The 15,006-nt window shown below is 42.4% G+C and overlaps 1 protein-coding gene across 1 annotated transcript in view; it reads left to right on the top strand.

Annotated features, from left to right (window-relative positions):
- The first annotated feature begins 1,189 nt into the window (after positions 1 to 1,189).
- LOC123723761 (uncharacterized) overlaps positions 1,190 to 15,006 on the top strand; it is a 42,555-nt gene continuing 28,738 nt past the window's right edge. Inside the window, exons 1-6 of the mRNA XM_082965550.1 lie at positions 1,190 to 2,957; positions 4,135 to 4,261; positions 4,885 to 5,236; positions 6,432 to 8,747; positions 8,935 to 9,046; positions 9,153 to 9,265. Coding sequence (XP_082821676.1) covers positions 2,330 to 2,957; positions 4,135 to 4,261; positions 4,885 to 4,900 — 771 coding nt within the window. The 5' untranslated portion in view covers positions 1,190 to 2,329 and the 3' untranslated portion in view covers positions 4,901 to 5,236; positions 6,432 to 8,747; positions 8,935 to 9,046; positions 9,153 to 9,265. The remainder of the gene's footprint in view (positions 2,958 to 4,134; positions 4,262 to 4,884; positions 5,237 to 6,431; positions 8,748 to 8,934; positions 9,047 to 9,152; positions 9,266 to 15,006) is intronic.

Raw genomic sequence — 15,006 nt, 5'->3', positions numbered from 1 at the left:
GGTTGATGTAAAAAGGGCTTCATAGATACATGTGATTGATTGAAATCCAATAAGGGATCATAGCTTTCACCTGGATTGAGTCTGTCATGGATAGAGCAGGTGTTCCTAATGTTTTGTACACTCATTGTATACTTGCAGACACACACACAAACTAAGTAATTAAGCAGTTGAAACATACCAAGACTGGAAAGGAGGATGTCATTAGACAAAAATAAATTACATGTATTAAAATGTTTGTGGAGGATGTCTTTTTTTTTTTTTCTGTTTCCTGACCAGGAACATCCCTCTGTACTATAGGTGTTTGCTTACACAGGAAGTCCTGTAAATTATGTTTCCTTACACACGTGTACAATATGCATCCTTCCCCCAGACAAAGACCACGCATGTGGACTTGTGTGTACCTCAACAAGTGATTATTTGGGATATTAATTTCAGCTGCCTGAAACAGCAGAATCCTCCATAATAAAAAAAAATATATATATATTTCTAGAGAGAGAGAAACCAGTAGCCTGGGTGCATCTCTGCTTTTGTTCACATGTTTGCTGTGACAATGAATGTGTCAAGGAGCTGGGAATGCACAGAACGGATCTGAGACCAGGCTAATAGGTAAATTGTTCCAGGCTCCTTTCTGTTTCAGGGCCATGGAGAGATGTCAAACACCTACAAATCCTTGCCCTCCTGAGGAGAATGACATTGTATTTTTCTGATAGACAAAGGTACACAATCAGTAACCGTTCATGTTGCATCTAATGGACGTAATCAAATTAACAGGTTCTGAGAATATGTATTAACTTGAAGTAGAGAGCTATTGCTGTATTCAATGTCACTTTATTTACGGAGCTGTAAGCAACCCTGTAAAAATGAAAGGTTGTGTTGTGAGCCACATGCCATAACACACCGATTTACAATCGGTAATTTCCGTAACTCCTCCCACCCTTTCCGACGACGTTGTCGGGGTAACTAGAAGGGACGCTTTTTTTCCCCACAGGGCAGCAGAGCAAAACCACAGCACTGGAATTGCCTTTTGCTATTTATGCTGTCTATTTACCAATTTTTGGACGGCACCTATAATAAATATTTTCAGGTAACTTCTCTATTCTTTTGAACTCTGAATCCTTCGTAAATTGTAGCATACAGTTCAATGCTAACGTCAGCTAACCATAGCATGCTATTTTTGCAACAGGCCCCCTTCTAATGGCAATGAATTAGGTTAGCGGGCTAACGTTAGCTCGCAGCCAATGCTGAGTTAGTTAGCATAGCGAAGTTACTTAGCTAGCCTGTCTTTTGCTATTAGTTTTGTCCAGTAATCCACATAACGGTCACAAATAACCAGAGGACCATTTTGTACAGACAGGTTTGTTTGTATTAGCTAGCTAACGTTAGCTAAATTAACGTCGCTAGCTAGCTACAGTTGTCAGGAACATAATTCCAGCAGTTTCTAGCTAACTTGCTTAGCAGCAGCAGTAGCTATTATGTTGCTTGGTTTTCTGATCAAGTCACTTGATGCAACACATAAGTGACATGCTACTCTCTGTCATCATCTATGCATAGTCAATTGAATAACTCTACTCACGTGTACATAAAACATCAACTAACCGGTGCCCCCTTACATTGACTCTGTACCAGTACCCCCCTGTTTTTTAGTCTCTCTATTGTTATTTTACTGCTGCTCATTAATTACTTGTTACTTTTATTTCTTATTCTTATCTGTCATTTTTGTATTATTATTTAGATGTTTTTTTTTTATAGTGTTTATATATTTTTTTTAACTATATTGTTGGTTAGGGGCTCGTAAGTAACAATTTCACTGTAAGGTGTAATACAGTGATTTCACCTGTGATTTCACCAGTTGTATTCAGCGCATGTGACTAATACAATTTGATTTAATTTGAATAACATTTGAAAGACCTTAGCTATTTTGCTATCTCCTATGATTATTGTTTGGCTAGACCGCATAAACAGATCTGGGATTCAGGTTAGGGTCAGAGTGACAATGTATACTTTGGAAACCATTCTACTAAGCTCCTGTCCTAGTGTATGATGCTGACTGGTTGTGGTTGGTTCCAGAGATGTGGCGATGCTGGCGCGGGCGGCAGTGGGTGGGGACGAGAGTGCCCTGGACATGTTCAACTGGAGGAAGGCTGGGAAGTAAGCACCGCTCAAGATGGGCCCTCAGGAGGGACTGGTTCCTGGACTGCCTGATGGGCCGCCCCCAGGTGGTGAGGGTAGGTAACAACATCTCCACCAGCTGATCCTCAACACTGGGGCCCCACAAGGGTGTGTTCTCAGCCCTCTTCTGTACTCCCTGTTTACCCACGACTGCGTGGCCATGCACGCCTCCAACTCAATCATCAAGTTTGCAGACGACACTACAGTGGTAGGCTTGATTACCAACAACGACGAGATGGCCTACAGTGAGGAGGTGATGGCCCTCGGAGTGTGGTGTCAGGAAAATAACCTCACACTCAACGTCAACAAAACAAAGGGGATGATCGTGGACTTCAGGAAACAGCAGAGGGAGCACCCCCTTATCCACATTGACGGGACAGTAGTGGAGAAGGTAGAAAGTTTTAAGTTCCTCGGCGTACACATCATGGACAAACTGAAATGGTCCAACCACACAGACAGTGTGGTGAAGAAGGCGCAGCAGCGCCTCTTCGACCTCAGGAGGCTAAAGAAATTCGGCTTGTCATTGAAAACACTCTCAAACTTTTACAGATGCACAATCGAGAGCATCCTGTCAGGCTGTATCACCGCCTGGTACGGCAACTGCTCCGCCCATAACCGTAAGGCTCTCCAGAGGGTAGTGAGGTCTGCACAACGCATCACCGGGGGCAAACTACCTGCCCTCCAGGACACCTACACCACCCGATGTCACAGGAAGGCCAAAAAGATCATCAAGGACAACAACCACCCGAGCCACTGCCTGTTCACCCCGCTATCATCCAGAAGGCGAGGTCAGTACAGGTGCATCAAAGCAGGGACTGAGAGACTGAAAAACAGCTTCTATCTCAAGGCCATCAGACTGTTTAACAGCCATCACTAACATTGAGTGGCTGGTGCCAACATACTGACTCAACTCCAGACACATTAATAATGGAAAAATGTATGTAATAAATGTATCACTAGCCACTTTAAACAATGCCACTTCATATAATGTTTACATACTCTACATTACTCATCTCATATGAATATACTGTACTCTATACCATCTACTGCATCTTGCCATCTTGATGTAATGTATCACTAGCCACTTTAAACAATGCCACTTAATATGACTGACTATTCCTAATATTATTAGTAAATTGGATAGTCATAATTTAACTCAAATCACTGTTGCCAAAAAAGACTGTTCAATGCAGCGCGAGGTGGAGTAGGCTTAGGCTAGGCTGTATCAGATAGGCCTATGTTTCTTTTGCTTTGCACGGGGAAAGTGTGGCTTTTTATAAAAACAGTTCATACAATTCTACGACACTTTATATGACTGGAGAGATTAGCAGAATCTTTTTTCATATGACTTTCAAGAGACACTGACCCAATGATAAAGACAGTGAATATGCACGCTCACCGGGGATGTCAGTGTCAGTGCTCGCCATTTATCTATGTCTCGTTTGTGGTGCTGGAATTCTTAGTAGGTAGCCTATGTTTTTTGTGCACATTCTGCAAACAGGCTGGTCCAAGTCATCTGGTTCTCCATTGTCGTTAGGCTTGAAACTGAAATGTGCCCAAAAAAGCCATCTTTTTCACCTCATTCCTCCAATCTACTGTAATAATAAAAAAGGCCAGAGGTGAAGGGCTATCGGATCTATAGGTACCCCCGGTCCCCACTTTTCACCCCATCCCCTCATCAATTAACTGAATTTGCCTTCAAAGATTATCTCCTATCCACACATATAACGGATTACAGTTTAATAGACAGATTAAGTTAGCAAAACAATACCATATAATAAATAGTTAACACTCCCGCTATTAAAATTAAGTAGATAAAACATTTTATAAAAAATAAAAAATGCTTTTGAAGGTTTTTATTTTCATGATGGTTTTCATCCAAAACCATCAATGTCATGGTTATCCATTTAACATCACAGCCATATAGTCGTTCTCCCTTGCCTAACACCCCCTGCATCTTCTCAGAGATCCTAGCTGCAGGCACCAACAGCTCTGTGGAGGATGAGCCAGCCGAACACCAGGATAGAAGGCCCGGGCCCAGTGGAAACTACAGACACCCATGGAGATCGAGGGCATTGTCACCCAGATCCAGGTACACCACTTTACTGCAGTGCTACTGTAACAGTACTCTTCTTGCATTGTGTACAGTCATCGACACGGACTCCAATTTGTAGCACCAGTCATGGAAATTTATTCTGATAGAAACAGCACAAAATTGCACGTCATGCAATGCACGGCTCACCATCCATCTCTGCACTCATGCACTCTGGTTTGGTGCTTGTTCACTGGGATGATTCTAACTTAAACATCCTCGTAAGCAAGCCACGCAAACCAGCCAATAAGAAGCCATGTTGAGTAGGTGAAGGCAAGACAAAACTAAAACCAAAAACCCATTGGCTTAACAATAAAGTGACAAGGTGAATCACCAATATAACCGTGTTACACTACATTATACTGTATTGACACTTGGCCACAACAGAGACAGTGTATTATATCCTCATCCATCACCTTGTTTAGACAGATCCTATCACAATTCATTTACAATGTGTTTTTTTAATTTGTCACACCTGGCCTAAAACATTTGATTTCACCGATTGTGATCACAAAACTATCACCATTCTCATAGACAGTGCAGTTATATTAGTGACTATGTTGTTTAAGTTTTACGATAATGTGTTGTCTGATTGATTACAATTGTCTTGTGTGCATTTCCAGTGGGTCTCCAACCTGAGCCTGCTGGCGGCCAACAGTGTGATCAAAGTGCTGATCCTCTGTGAGCACGTCATGTCGGCCCACCTCGGCCAGCAGGTGGCAGCTGTGCAGCAGACCCCCTCTCAGCTCAGCCTCACCATGTTCAGCACCAACTCCCATCTCACCCTGTGCTCAGACATTCACATCAAGGGTGTCTGCATAACCAAGATAGCCAACCCCAAAATGTGTCTCGTTACACTAGGTAACCAGCCCATAAATTTGTCCCGTCACCAAGGTAACCAGCCAGGGAGGCTATCGAGGAATCTGTTTCTGCTCAATATATGACACTTGAACTGTGTCCATCTCACACAAGCAGGTATGAGTATGTGAGGTGTGTTGAGACGATAACTATAACAATAAGTATATTGATAAGAAAGTAGAAGTTGTTCTAATTCAAGTGAACAGCAGCGTATACACTACAACGATAACTAAAAAAACTATGGAGAATATAACGATAGCTATCGTTGGGATCACTTTCAGAGCGATTTGCCCCCCAACGATACAACAACCCGTTCTATTGAAGCGTTCTAGGTATGTGAGGAATAGTCGCCCGGAGGGAGAGGAGATGGGGCAAAGCACACAGTGAGCTTTCCTGAATTACTGGGCATGTGAGCATATTGGTGGCCACATTAATTATAGGACGACTTGGGAGACTAATGATCCACAACAGACAGTGCATCTCAGTATTAGAAGATGCCCATATCTTCATATGGTACAGTTTTCTGACAAAAAACACCATATGAGTGGCCTGTTAATGTACCTTTCTGGACCTTTTAAACTGTTGAGAATAGACCCATAACTGATCCAAATGGTTGCATAATCAAGCCGAGGCAGTTATTTTGGAATGAAACATGCTTTCAGAGCTCAGGGCGTTTTTGCAGTTATTCGCTGCAGTTTACAGCCTACACAATAATTGTGTACTCACTTCTTACTTTGGCTGCACATCTCTAGCCTCTCTCTTTCAGCTGTTCCTGTGCCTAGTAGGCTATAGACTACACAAGCCTACACTATTCCTCTTCTAGTCGAGTTCTAGGAAAAGCTATAGGCTACTATAGCTTGTTAGACATTTATTTTTATAATAGGCCTGTTTGAGGAGAAACAGGCATGGTTTTGTTACTTTCTGAATGTAAAATACAGCATAGTAGGCCAAACAACATGTCGGGGAAAGTTAAGAAGAGAGAGTGCAGTGCGTTGGTGTGATCACTTTGACCAGTGATGATAACATTGTTGTACTGATGCATTGCAAATGGTTGCATAGGACAGACAGAGTGTTGAGCACGATGAAAAAGAAGATCCTAACTTATTGACAACCTTTAGAAAAAGGGAAATCACCTGCAAACCACTTGAGCAATGAGGCAAGCAATGACGTTTGTTGTTGAATTTCTACCTTTAAATACAAGTTTCTATACCAGTGCACAACACCAGCATGGCACTGCATAACACTATCATAAACATTGTGTTAAGACAGTGTTATTAAGCCCTGTGTGAATCCTCCTCCTGCTCGTCCCCAGGATATTTCCCGTGTGAGTCCCAGGTCTTAGCTGTGCTGTGAATATCTACACTGTGGAGCCCAATAGGGTCCAGGTCCACACACCACAGGTCAGTCCCCTATCTGAAACCCTCTGCCTATCCATATTCCCTCCCTTCTAACCCTTTTCTGTTCACACTTGATACACACTCACACACACACACACAGTCACGCATGCACGTGGGAATACATACATGCGGACACACATACACATGCATACTGCCTCATATGGCTTCAAAACTCACGTCAAATCTATTTCAGTTGATTTTGTTTTGATGTTGTTTTTTGCTGTTGTCTGTAGCCTATATTATAGATAAGCAATGTGTATCTATCTTGCTCTGTCTCTCAGGGCACAGTGAAGCAGATGCTAGCCTTCTCTGAGGCGGAGGGCAACCCTGTACCGCTCAGTCTGTGTGTGTGTGTGTGTGTGTGTGTGTGTGTGTGTGTATATATATATGTATGTATGTATGTATGTATGTATGTATGTATGTATGTATGTATGTATGTATGTATGTATGTATGTATGTATGTATGTATGTGTATATATATGTATGTGTATATATATGTATGTATATATGTATGTATGTATATATATATACTGCTCAAAAAAATTAAGGGAACACTAAAATAACACATCCTAGATCTGAATGAATGAAATAATCTTATTAAATACTTTTTTCTTTACATAGTTGAATGTGCTGACAACAAAATCACACAAAAATAATCAATGGAAATTCAATTTATCAACCCATGGAGGTCTGGATTTGGAGTCACTCAAAATTAAAGTGGAAAACCACACTACAGGCTGATCCAACTTTGATGTAATGTCCTTAAAACAAGTCGAAATGAGGCTCAGTAGTGTGTGTGACCTCCACGTGCCTGTATGACCTCCCTACAATGCCTGGGCATGCTCCTGATGAGGTGGCGGATGGTCTCCTGAGGGATCTCCTCCCAGACATGGACTAAAGCATCCGCCAACTCCTGGACAGTCTGTGGTGCAACGTGGTGTTGGTGGATGGAGCGAGACATGATGTCCCAGATGTGCTCAATTGGATTCAGGTCTGGGGAACGGGCAGGCCAGTCCATAGCATCAATGCCTTCCTCTTGCAGGAACTGCTGACACACTCCAGCCACATGAGGTCTAGCATTGTCTTGCATTAGGAGGAACCCAGGGCCAACCGCACCAGCATATGGTCTCACAAGGGGTCTGAGGATCTCATCTCGGTACCTAATGGCAGTCAGGCTACCTCTGGCAAGCACATGGAGGGCTGTGCGGCCCCCCAAAGAAATGCCACCCCACACCATGACTGAGTCACCACCAAACCGGTCATGCTGGAGGATGTTGCAGACAGCAGAACGTTCTCCACGGCGTCTCCAGACTCTGTCACGTCTGTCACATGTGCTCAGTGTGAACCTGCTTTCATCTGTGAAGAGCACAGGGCGCCAGTGGCGAATTTGCCAATCTTGGTGTTCTCTGGCAAATGCCAAACGTCCTGCACGGTGTTGGGCTGTAAGCACAATCCCCACCTGTGGACGTCGGGCCCTCATACCACCCTCATGGAGTCTGTTTCTGACCGTTTGAGCAGACCACATTTGTGGCCTGCTGGAGGTCATTTTGCAGGGCTCTGGCAGTGCTCCTCCTGCTCCTCCTTGCACAAAGGCGGAGGTAGCGGTCCTGCTGCTGGGTTGTTGCCCTCCTACGTCCTCCTCCACGTCTCCTGATGTACTGGCCTGTCTCCTGGTAGCGCCTCCATGCTCTGGACACTACGCTGACAGACACAGCAAACCTTCTTGCCACAGCTCGCATTGATGTGCCATCCTGGATGAGCTGCACTACCTGAGCCACTTGTGTGGGTTGTAGACTCCGTCTCATGCTACCACTAGAGTGAAAGCACCGCCAGCATTCAAAAGTGACCAAAACATCAGCCAGGAAGCATAGGAATTGAGAAGTGGTCTGTGGTCACCACCTGCAGAACCACTCCTTTATTGGGGGTGTCTTGCTAATTGGCTATAATTTCCACCTGTTGTCTATTCCATTTGCACAACAACATGTGAAATTTATTGTCAATCAGTGTTGTTTCCTAAGTGGACAGTTTGGTTTCACAGAAGTGTGATTGACTTGGAGTTACATTGTGTTGTTTAAGTGTTCCCTTTATTTTTTTGAGCAGTGTATATATAGATAGATAGAGAAGCCAAGGCTCACTGCAGTGCTAAGCACCTGGTGGACCTGATCCCTAATCTAGTATCCCTGAGATCAGTCAAGTGTAATGGCAACCAAGTCAACATCCTGGTCACTCAGGTGAGTGGACACTCAGAGACACAGAACCTTGGCTTTATTCTTGAAGGATATCATAGATAGACCTTGGTCTTGGGATTTGAAATTAAGTGATTTGAATTGCTATAGTTCCAAGTCAATTATAATTCTATTATTATATATAACTATAAGTAGTTAATTGTCTTGTTGCTGATTTATTTCTCCATCTAAGGTGAATGGGAGACCTGACCACAAAATGTGCTTCTATAATGTGGAGATGGACACTTTGACTTCTTCACTGGCAGACCACCTATTGGCATCTCACAGGCCGACGACACAGAAAGGTGTGTGTGTGTGTGTGTGTGTGTGTGTGTATATATATATATTCTTTTGACTGTGTGTGTTCTTTTGACTGTGTATTTTTTCTGACTATGTATGTGTTTGTTCCAGACGGCCACTGACAGAGCTGAGCGAGAGATGTCCTGTGTTTCACTTTTTGGACGAGAGCTAGCCTCGTCTGTTTGTGTGTGAGACGATACTGGTCGACTCTGATTCTCCCCAGAGTAAGGGTTGCTTCATTTTACTAGTTACCACCACACAAAAATGTAACATACATTATAACATACAAAACATTAAGAACACCTTCTCTTAACATGACATAGACTGACCAGCTGAATCCAGGTGAACGATATGATCCCTTATTGATTTCACCTGTTAAATCCACTTCCATCAGTGTAGATGCATTTATTTGTATTTTTTATCGGAGCCGGTGTAGTACGATTCAATCTTAGTCCTGTATTGACGCTTTGCCTGTTTGATGGTTCATCGAAGGGCATAGTGGAATTTCTTAAAGATTCCGGGTTTATTTAAAAAATTTATTTTACCTTTATTTAACTAGGCCAGTCAGTTAAGAAAAAAATCGTATTTACAATGACGGCCTACCAAAAGGAAAAGGCCTCTTGTGGGGACCGGGGCTGGGATAAAAAATAAAATACAATTATATCACAAAACACACATCACGACAAGAGAGACATCACAACACCACATAAAGAGAGACCTAAGACCACAACATAGCAAATCAAATCAAATTGTATTGGTCACATACACATGGTTAGCAGATGTTAATGCGAGTGTAGTGAAATGCTTGTGCTTCTAGTTCCGACTATGCAGTAAAATCTAACAAGTAATCTAAAAAATTCACAACAACTACCTTATACACACAAATACACACAAATGTAAAGGGATGAATAAGAATATGTACATATAAATATATGGATGAGCGATGGCGTGCGGCATAAGCAAGATGCAGTAGATGGTGTAGAATGCAGTATATAGATATGAGATGAGTAATGTAGGATATGTGAACATTAAAGTGGCGTTATTTAAAGAGACTGGTGATACCTTTATTAAGTCTGTTTATTTAAGTGGCCAGAGATTTGAGTCTGTATGTTGGCAGCAGCATGGCAGCAACACATGACAACACATGGTAGTAACATCACTTGACAACAACATGGTAGCAACACAACATGGCAGCAGCACAACATGGTAGCAGCACAAAACATGGTCCAAACATTATTGGGCACAGACAACAGCACAAAGAACAAGAAGGTAGAGACAACAATACATCACACGAAGCAGCCACAACTGTCAGTAAGAGTGTCCATGATTGAGTCTTTGAATGAAGAGATGGAGATAAAACGGTCCTGTTTGAGTGTTTTTTGAAGCTCGTTCCAGTCGCTAGCTGCAGCAAACTGACAAAAGGAGCAACCCAGTGATGTGTGTGCTTTGGGGACCTTTAACCTCCTCAAACAATCGCATTGCATGCTTTTGCTGTTATGCCTATTGTAAATCGGACAATGCAGTTAGATGAATAAGACTTGAAGCTTTTAACTTCCCTGGGCTAGCTGGGACTCTTGCGTCCCACCTAGTCAACAGCCAGTGGAATCACGTGGCGCGAAATACAAATACCTCATAAATGCTATAACTTCAATTTCTCAAACATATGACTATTTTACACCATTTTAAAGACAAGACTCTCGTTAATCTAACCACATTGTCCGATTTCAAAAAGGCTTTATGTCAGGAGAGTACCCTGCCAAAAATAATCACACAGCCATTTTCAAAGCAAGCATATATGTCACAAAAACCAAAACCACAGCTAAATGCAGCACTAACCTTTGATGATCTTCATCAGATGACACTCCTAGGACATTATGTTATACAATACATGCATGTTTTGTTCAATCAAGTTCATATTTATATCAAAAACCAGCTTTTTACATTAGCATGTGATGTTCAGAACTAGCATACCCACCGCAAACTTCCGGTGAATTTACTAAATTACTCACGATTAACGTTCACAAAATACATAACAATTATTTTAAGAATTATAGATACAGAAATCCTTTATGCAATCGCGGTGTCAGATTTTAAAATAGCTTTTCGGCGAAAGCACATTTTGCAATATTCTGAGTACATAGCCCGGCCATCACGGCTAGCTAATTTGACACCCACCAAGTTTGGCCTTCACCAAACTCAGATGTACTATAAGAAAAATTGGATTACCTTTGCTGTTCTTCGTCAGAATGCACTCCCATGACTTCTACTTCAACAACAAATGTTGCTTTGGTTCCAAATAATCCATAGTTATATCCAAATACCGCCGTTTTGTTCATGCGTTCAGGTAACTATCCAAAGGGTGACGCGCGAGCGCTTTTCGTGATGAAAAATTTCAAAATATTCCATTACCGTACTTCGAAGCATGTCAAACGCTGTTTAAAATCAATTTTTATGCAATTTTTCTCGTAAAATAGCAATAATATTCCAACTGGGCGACGTTGAATTCATTCAAAGGCTGAAAGAAAAAATTGAGAATTCTCATGAACGCGCATCTCCAGTGTCATTGTCCCCAGCCTGACCAGTAACAAACAGAGCTGCTGTACTTCGCCCAGAGACTGCAGACATCTCATTCCACTTTCTGGCGCCTTCTGAGAGCCAATGGAAGCCTTAGAAAATGTCACGTTACAGCAGAGATGCTGTATTTTCGATAGAGATGCAACAGAAGGATAACAAATTGTCAGACAGGGCACTTCCTGTATGGAATCTTCTCTGGTTTTGGCCTGCCATATGAGTTCTGTTATACTCACAGACACCATTCAAACAGTTTTAGAAACTTTTTAGAGTGTTTTCTATCCAAATCTACTAATTATATGCATATTCTCGTTTCTGGGCAAGAGTAGTAACCAGTTTAAATCGGGTACGTTTTTTATACGGCCGTGCAAATACTGCCCCCTAGCCCCAACAGTTAACAGAATGTGACTGGCAGAACGGTTGTTGTATGTGGAGGATGAGGGCTGCAGTAAGTATCTCAGATAGGGTGAGGTCTAGAGTGAGGCCTAAGAGGGTTTTATAAATAAGCATCAACCAGTTGGTCTTGCGATGGGTATACAGAGATGACCAGTTTTCAGAGTAGTATAGAGTGCAGTGATGTGTCCTATAAGGAGCTTTGGTGGCAAATCTGATTGGCCGAATGGTAAAGAACATCTAGCTGCTCGAGAGCACCCGTCCCTGCCGATCTATAAATGATGTCTCCGTAGTCTAGCATGGGTAGGATGGTTATCTACGATAGAGGAAACCAAGTCTAGATTTAACCTTAGCCTGAAGATTTGATTTGTGCTGAGTGAAGGACAGTGTACCATCAAGCCATACTCCCAAGTACTTATATGAGGTGACTTAATACACTGCACTCTTTGAGAGAGGTAGTTAGCAAACCAGGCCAAAGACCCCTCAAAGACACCAATACTCCTTAGCCGGCCCACAAGAATGGAATGGCCAAGTCAATAAAAGTAGCAGCACAACATTGCTTAGAATCAAGGGCAATGGTGACATCATTTAGGACCTTCAAGGTTGGAGTGACACATCCATAGCCTGAGCAGAAACCGGGGAAAACAGACTGAGACCTGGATCTCTTTTACGGCTGTGCCCTGTGTAAACATGTTGACATGTACAGTTTTAGGCATACAGACAAGAACATTTCAAACATACAAAACAAAGACACTATTCAACAGAAACAATCACAGACAACATCATATTGATCCTCCATAACATTTTTGAAATGGGCAAGGGACACCAGAGTGTCTAACTTAAGTTCGATCTGCAGTTTGTTCCATAAATAAGGTGCAAAGGAACTAAAGGCAGTCCTACCCAACTCTGTGGAGACCGCAGTAGTCTAATGTAATCCACATCTGTGATCTGGTTTTAAAATTAATATATCTAGTGGAAATTAATTATGGTATATGTTGAGGTAGTTTTAAAAGAAGTGCTTTATAAATAAACAAGAGAGCATGTTGCTCTCGCCTCACAGATAGAGAGGCCCAACCCACATGTTGATAAAGGATACAGTGATGAGTTTTGTAACTATCAACCGTGATAAACCTGAGTGCACAATGGTAAATAGCATCCAGTGGTTTTAATGTGTTTGACCAAAAGTATGTGAATACCTGCTCATCGAACATCTCATTCCAAAATCATGGGCATTAGTATGGAGTTGCCCCCCCCCCCCCCCCCCCCCCCCCCTTTGCTGCTATAACAGCCTCCACTCTTCTGGGAAGGTTTCCACTAGATGTTGGAACATTGCTGTGGGGACTTGCTTCCATTCAGCCACAAGAGCATTAGTGAGGTTGGGCACTGATGTTGGTCGGTGAGGCCTGGCTCGCAGTCGGCGTTCCAATTCATCCCAAAAGTGTTCGATGGGGTTGAGGTCAGGGCTCTGTGCAGGTCAGTCAAGTTCTTCCACACCGATCTCAACAAACCATTTCTGTATGGACCTCGCTTTGTGCATGGGGGCATTGTCATGCTGAAACAGGAAAGGACCTTCCCCAAACTGTTGCCACAAAGTTGGAAGCACAGAATCGTCTAGAATGTCATTGTATGCTGTAGTGTTAAGATGTACCTTCACTGGAACTAAGGGGCCTAGCCCGAACAATTAAAAACCGCCCATGAATATTATACGTCCAACAAACTTTACAGTTCAAATCACATTTTATTAGTCACATACGCCGAATACAACAGGTATAGATAGACCTTACAGGGAAATGCTTACATACAAGCCCCTAAGGCAGTTTAAAAAATACTTTCATTTCTTATTCGTAAAAAGTAGTTAAGGAGCAGCAGTAAAATAACAATAACAATTGTGTGTGTTTTTTTGTTGTTGCGTTATTTGTAACTTATTTTGTACATAATGTTTCTGCCACTGTCACTTGTGACCGAAAATAGCTTCTGGATATCAGAACAGCGATCACTCACCTCGTACTGGACGAAGATTCTTTACCGAGTCGAACACAAAGGATTTACTTCAGACACCGGACAAGGCCCAAATCCCCATCATTTGGATGAAAAAGAGATGGAGATGTAGGGGACATAGGTTGGGGTGCCTTGGAAGAATCCGACGGTGAGTGGGTAACCCGCCACTACCTTGCGTACTATTAGCCAACATGCAATCATTGGATAATAAACCAGATGAGCTCTGATGAAGACTATCCTACCAACTGACGCTAAAAACTGTTATATCTTATGTTTCACCGAGTCGTGGCTGAACGAAGACATGGATAACATACAGCTGGCTGGGTTTTCCGTGCATCGGCAAGATCGAACAGCTGCTTCCGGTAAGAGAAGGGGTGGCAGTCTGTGTCTATTTGTCAATAACAGCTGGTGCACAAAATCAAATATTAAGGAAGTCTCAAGGTTTTGCTCGTCTGAGGTAGAGTATCTCATGATAAGCTGTAGACTATTTACCAAGAGAGTTTTCATCTATATTTTTTGTAGCTGTCTATTTACCACCACAAACCAATGCTGTTACTAAGACCTAAGACCATAAGCAAACAAGAAAATGCTCATCCAGAGGCGGCGAGCCTAGTGGCCAGGGACTTTAATTCAGGAAACTTAAATCTGTTTTACCTCATTTCTACCAGCATGTTACATGTGCAACCAGAGGAAGAAAAAAAACTCTGGACCACCTTTACTCAACACATAGAGATGCGTAAAAAGCTCTCCCTCACCCTCCATCTGACCATAACTCTATCCTGATTGCTGCTTACAAGCAAAAACTAAAGCAGGAAGTACCAGTGATTCGCTCAATACAGAAGTGGTCAGATAACGTAGATGCTAAGCTACAGGACTGTTTTGCTAGCACAGACTGGAATATGTTCCGGGATTCTTCAGTCACTGGCTTCATCAATAAGTACATTGATGATGTCGTCCTCACAGTGTCCGTACGTACATACCAGAAGACATGGATTAGAGGCAA

Source organism: Salmo salar, chromosome 19 (assembly GCF_965601325.2).
Source record: "Salmo salar chromosome 19, fSalSal1, whole genome shotgun sequence".
Lineage (NCBI taxonomy): Eukaryota > Metazoa > Chordata > Actinopteri > Salmoniformes > Salmonidae > Salmo > Salmo salar.
This window is presented reverse-complemented; position numbering and strand designations above follow the sequence as displayed.